This window comes from Mus caroli, chromosome 11, assembly GCF_900094665.2.
Source record: "Mus caroli chromosome 11, CAROLI_EIJ_v1.1, whole genome shotgun sequence".
Classification (NCBI taxonomy): domain Eukaryota; kingdom Metazoa; phylum Chordata; class Mammalia; order Rodentia; family Muridae; genus Mus; species Mus caroli.
In genome coordinates this window covers 95,792,180-95,798,329 of record NC_034580.1, presented here as the reverse complement: position 1 = coordinate 95,798,329, position 6,150 = coordinate 95,792,180, and the positions used below count along the sequence as shown (strand labels likewise).

At 40.7% G+C, this 6,150-nt stretch overlaps 1 protein-coding gene across 1 annotated transcript; it reads right to left on the bottom strand.

The window, feature by feature from the left end:
* Window positions 1–640: 640 nt before the first annotated feature.
* Window positions 641–1,571, bottom strand: LOC110306275 (keratin-associated protein 4-2-like). Its single transcript, XM_021178451.1, has one exon. The coding sequence runs from the start codon at window positions 1,522–1,524 to the stop codon at window positions 985–987; it is 540 nt and encodes a 179-aa protein (XP_021034110.1). The 5' UTR covers window positions 1,525–1,571; the 3' UTR covers window positions 641–984.
* Window positions 1,572–6,150: the final 4,579 nt, after the last annotated feature.

Here is a 6,150-nt window from a genome sequence, read left to right as displayed (position 1 = left end):
TCATGTACTAATGTATTTTGAAGATACTTAGTCTTCCATCCCCACCCCCATGCCCCAACTAGTTATCCCTCTTTCTCACAAACAACCCGTAGGATTTGAAGTTTCTTTATAAAATCTTGAGTTTACAAATGAGAGCGCTTGGCTGATAATTTGTCATTCCATGTTTGATTTATGCCACTCAATGTGATAATCTCATCTGCAGCCATTTGCTAGCAATCAATACAGTTAGAATATTAAAGGATTATTGATACTTGCATGTTTATGCCAGTCCCATGAACAATAGATAAGATGTGTGGAAACTGAGATGCCCATCAACAAGTAAATAGATAAGGAAAATATGACAGGAGGCCATTGCTATGTGATCCGCTTAAATGATGTGTATAAAAGCCAGACAGAAAAGGAGGGAACAGACCATAGGTTTATGGGAGCAGAGGTTGGAGGAACTATGAAGATAGCAATCAATTGGTATTCGATTTCATTTGTGCCAGATAAAAACCTTTCATGGATCTGATGTTCAACAACATGCTGAGTGTCACTGATACAAGGGAGCCTCGTTGAGTTTTTAAACATCTATAGATTAAGTAGATTTGAACTGAAGTGACTTATCAAAATATAAGGACAGACAATATGGAATGAATGGCAGCAGAGAGTTTATTTGAATTGCTTGTTTCTAGTGATACAAATCAGAAGTAAGCAGAAAGAAGAAAATTAGTACACAAAATTGGGGGTAACCCAGAAGAAAATACAGGATAAATAAAGTTACATTCTAGGAACTTATTTGATGAAAGATGTAAAGATCCTGGCCCAGAACTTTAGCTGATGCCAGCCCTTCACATTAGCCATCCAGAAAGACCATCCACAGTCTCTGGAGATGAGAGGCAGAGGGTGAGGGACTCTTCCATCCTTTCTCAAAGCATTTCATCTCTTAAGAAAGACTACATTTGTCAGGTCCCCTGGAGAGAACATGAAGTTGGCCAGCAAAGGTTAAGAGGTGGCTTTGTGCACACAGGGCATGCCAGCTCTTGCTGGAGCATGGCTTTGCAGGTGTTCCTTTGGAAGCTGGTCATCAGCGGCAGATGGGCATACACAGCAGGACTGGCAGCAGGGTGTGCTGCAGCCAATGATCACACAGGAGGGTTTAAAGGAGGTGGTCTTGCAGCAGCTGGTTTCACAGCAAGTTGGTTGGCAGCAGAGCTGGAAGAGGCTAGGCTGGCAGCAGGTGGGCACGCAGCAGCTGGGCTGGCAGCAAGGTGTGCTGCAGCAGATGGTCACACAGGTTGGCTTGCAGCAGTTGCTGTCACAGGAGGCAGTGTCACAGCAGGTTGGTGGACAGCACAGCTGGGAACAGCTGTTGACAGTCTTGGTGCTGTGGCAGCAGATAGATTTGCAACAACAGGGTGTGCTGCACCAACTTGGGGCACAGCAGATGAACACAGGGCAGCTGGATTCAGAGCTGGATTCAGAGCTGCTGGTGGTCCTGCAGGAGGTGGCCTTGCAGCAGCATGGCTGACAGGTGTGGGTCATGGTGTCAGGAGTGGAGGGTGATAGTCTGTTCCCAGGTGAGTTTTACACAATGTAGCAAGTTCTTCCAGTCAGGGCCTTTTATACAACAGGCCTCCAAGGTTTGGACCAATCAGAAGGAAGTTTCTTCCTTGTTTATTATTTTCCATATTTAATTTGTGTTCATCAAGGAAGAATTTCTTACCCAATGCTCTGAATCATTTGCAAGCATTCATTACTTATCTGGTGATAACTTACTTGAAGTTTTTCCAACAAATCAGGGATTCATCCCATGAGCTTTGCTATAACTCTGATGGTCATCTGGGCCTTTGTTAGCTCCTGACTGTATGGCAATATCAAGATTACTGTGTTCTTGCAACCTTCTATCCATATCCCTACTTTGAAGTATAAATGTCTCTGCACACGAGTGTGGTGTATTCAATCATGGACTCCACATATATTTCCCTGTCTTTTTGCCCACAATGTCCAATTCCAAACTGTCTTAGCTGTCAATCTCTGTGTAAATTCCTCTAACTGTGTATATGAGGCATAGTAAGGTTACCGTGAGCTAGGGTTTCTGGAATAATGTGTTTCATAGCAGAGTAAGCATAGTAAACCAATATTGGAGGAATGAAAACAAGCAAACGAACAAACAAACACCCAACACTTGGGAATAAGCACACATCAGGGGATGGGTGGGTGAGCATTAGTCTTGACTCTGACTGGGGCAGCTCCTGGGGAAGATGCACTTTTAGCTTTAGAGCCTGACAAACTGGAGTGAGCAGGTGATTCCAGTGCACAGGGGCTGTCTGCAGCATCAAGGATCTTAGACTGGTGATCTTTCCCATGATTCTCCTTTACCTCTAACCCCATCTCTCTGTCTGGCTTTTCTCCTTCAGTTTCCATTTCTTTTCTTTCTATTTGATGAAGGAATCATGTACCTAATTTATTACCCATTTCACCTGTGAGGACCAAGATATGCCCCCTTCCTTTTTTTTCTACTACTCATACTAATAAATGTAAATTATTAATTTCTCATTTGAGAGAATAAAGAGCAAACACAGCCATACCAGTATTAAAGAAATGGAAATCAACCCAGTTCCTACAAATCATTTCATGTCACCCACCCCCAAAGGCTGTTCCTTACTGCCATCCAGGGTCTGTCTGTCTCCCAGTCCTGAGCATCACGTGTAACCTCATTGCCAATCAAAATCATTCTGTCTTTGTTCATAGGATGATTGTGACAATCTTCACCATCATGACCCCAAGTTTGCTTGCTCTGATTCCTGTGTACCCTTCAGCTGGATGAATTCAACACAGCTCATTGGCTGAAACTTTTTCGTAGAAAATAAATTGGGACTATTCATAACCATGTTGCCACAAGTGTTTGTGTTTTAGATGCCGCTGCAGAATGTACAGAACTGGGTACCTGGACACTTGCTTCTCATGAAAAGCTTGTGCATTCCTTTGCAGGGGCCTAAACCCTTTTCACTAGGTTTATTCTTGGATATTTTCTTTTTTTATTGCCCTACATGGGTTTCAATTTATAACTTTCATTTTTGTTTCTTATGACATATGGAAAGTCACTTCTACCCTCTCTCATGGCCCCTGTGGTTTCCTCTGGAATCATTTTCTCTTCCCAAATAGTCCTACTGTTCTTTCGTGTGCTCTCCCCTCCTTCGATGAGGAAACATGAATTCTGTCTTTTTGAGTCTGAATTACTTAACAAGACGATCTCAAATTTAACCCATTTTCTGGCTAGTGACAACATTTGTCCTTCCTTATGTACGCTATGTTTTATTTATGCATTTGTCCACTGACAGACACGAAGCTGCTTCTTTGTTTTATGTATTGCATAGTAGATTAGATTGCTCATATGGTGGTTCTAATTTTAGTTATTTTTTTTAAGATCCTACAAGCTAATTTCCATACAGCTTGTACTAATTTACAGTCCCATTAACTGTGTGTAAAGGTTTTCTTCTCCCTCCCCCTGTATTCTCACCAGCACTTGTTATTGTTTGTTTTCTTGATGACAGCTGTTTTTGACAAGAATGTGGTAGAATTTCAAAGAACTTTTTATTGGTATTTTCTCATGGCTAATGGTGTTGAATATTTTTCCATGTATTCTTTTAATCATTTCTAATTTTTGCTTTTAAAAGGTCTTCAAATAATATGACCAGTGATTGGATTACCTTTTTAAAATTTTAACTTTTAAATTCTTATATGTATATATATATACATATATATGTATATATATATATATATATTTGTATATATACACACACATATATGTAAACATACACACATATATGCATGTACATATATGCCTGTGTGTATAACACAATATATACACACATATATGTACATATATGCACACATATAAATACACATATATACATATGTGTGTATGCAATACAGTATATTTATTTATATACAGTTCATATATAGAGTTTATATATGTAATATATATATATATGTTACACACACACACACACACACACCACAGATATTAACCCTCTCTTAGGTAATTGGTTGACATCATTCCTGCTCAGACCACCATCTGTTCATGGGGTTACATGTCTGCTGCCTGGAAGGGTTGGGGTGGTTGCTCTTCTATAATATTGATCTTTGCCTGCACTTAGATTAAAAAGTTCATTGCAAGATGAACATGCTGCTGTGGTATCCATAGTGATAAAATGAATGATTGGCATCTAGCCTGACTCTTGGCTCTGTAGAGCCTCAACTCTCACATCCTTGTGTTAAGAAAGCTTTATTTTTTGGTAGAGGTTAGGAGGAGAGAGACGTGATGGGCAAATCAGCTTCCCATTCAAAGGATGAGGATTTTTTGAAGGTCAGGAAAAAGGGAGAGAATTGTTGTAGCCAATGGAATTAAAAAAAAAAACTTTTCAGGAGAGGTACATGCCAATCTCTCTAGTGGACATCCTATGTCTTCTACCTTTAAATATGATGATTTCTTTCTGGGTTAGAAATATTCTATGTCAAGATGACACTGTTGGGAGTATTGCACTAGAAGAATGTATTTCAGTGAGATGGTAGTGAACCTTCTGGGAATAGCAGGTCAGCATAAATGTGAACCTGCTTTTGCAGGGTCCCAGGCTGTCTGTGTTGATTGCTAGGCAGGTGATATGTCTGAAAGAGAACTCTGTCTAAAAGAATCATTTCTCAGAGTCAAGAGCACTCTTACCCAGTAGCATTACTTTCCTATTGTACATCAGAAACATCAGCACTGGGGCTGTGGGCTCGGATGCCTGAAGATAGAAAGCCAATAGGTTAGGTTATCCTTGGGAAGTTGAACTCAGCAGCAGTGTAGGTAGGAGTAAAGCCCAATTGTGCAAGGACAACTTGAAAGGACGGATGACTTCAAGATTAGTAGAGTGTATAACACTTTAATTGAGGACTTTGATAAACAAGTATGTATCACTCAAAGCCTATGTGGGTAGTCCATCATGGATGTTTAGCGTTGGTGAGCCATACTCTACTTGATGATACCTACCTGAGCAGGAGACAGAGGAGAGACAGTTTTACTGCATCTTCCAAGTCATCAGGAACATCGCACCTTTGACTTTGACCATGTGAGATATCACTCACTGTTGATATATTGCTTGATGTCAGGATGATCACAACATTTAAATTTTATTCCTAATACCAGTAAAATAAGAATAAAGGTGTTAACAAGGAGGTAAATAAATTTATGTTTGTAGCTATGTGAAAAGCTGCAGTTACTGTACTGACTGGTTTTGTGTCCACTTGACACAAGCTGGAGTTATCACAGAGAAAGGAGCTTCAGGTGAGGAAATGCCTCCATGAGATCCATCTGTAAGGCTTTTTCTCAATTAGTGATCAAGGCGGGGTGGGGTTGGGGGGAGGGCTCCTTGTGGGTGGTACCATCTCTGGGGTGGTAGTCTTGGGTTCTATAAGAAAGCAAGCTGATCAAGCCAGGGGAAGCAAGCCAGTAACATCCCTCCATGGCCTCTGCATCAGCTCCTGCTTCCTGACCTGCTTGTGTTCCAGTCCTGACTTTCTTTGGTAAACCAACAGCAGTGTGGAAGTGTAAGCTGAATAAACCCTTTCCTCCCCAGTTTGCTTCTTGGTCATGATGTTTTGTGCAGGAATAGAAACCCTGGCAAAGACAAGTACTTATGTAAATAATTATGGAAGCAATCAAAAGGAGAAAAATATATGTAAGCCAGAATCTGGACTTCAGAATATTTTGTAAGATAACAGAAATAAGAATTTGTGGGAAACACAAGCACCCCCATGTTCATGCCAACCCTACTGATAATTGTCAAGGCTGGCCTTGAACTCTGTGTGTACTGTACCCACTTACACTGTTGACTGTTTACTGTTATCTTTCTACTCTGCTATAGTTCTTCATCAGTTTCAAGAGCTTTAAAAATTAATTTGGTTACTATGTATGTCTCTGTGTGTGCACTTGTATGAGTCTGTATGCACAGTGTGTGTACAGGCGTCAGGTGAGGCCAGAAGAGAGCATGAGGTCCCTGAGCTCAGATCCTCTGGAAAAAGCAGGAGTTCCTCACTCCTGAGCCACTCCTTTAGTCAGTTTTAAGAGATTTTTATGGAACTTTTAGGCTCTAAGTATAGGATCATATCAGGCAGACATTGAAATAT

Coding starts and splice junctions, on each gene's coding strand:
- LOC110306275 (XM_021178451.1), bottom strand. CDS start 1,524: ATGACCCACACCTGTCAGCCATGCTGCTGCAAGGCCACCTCCTGCAGG.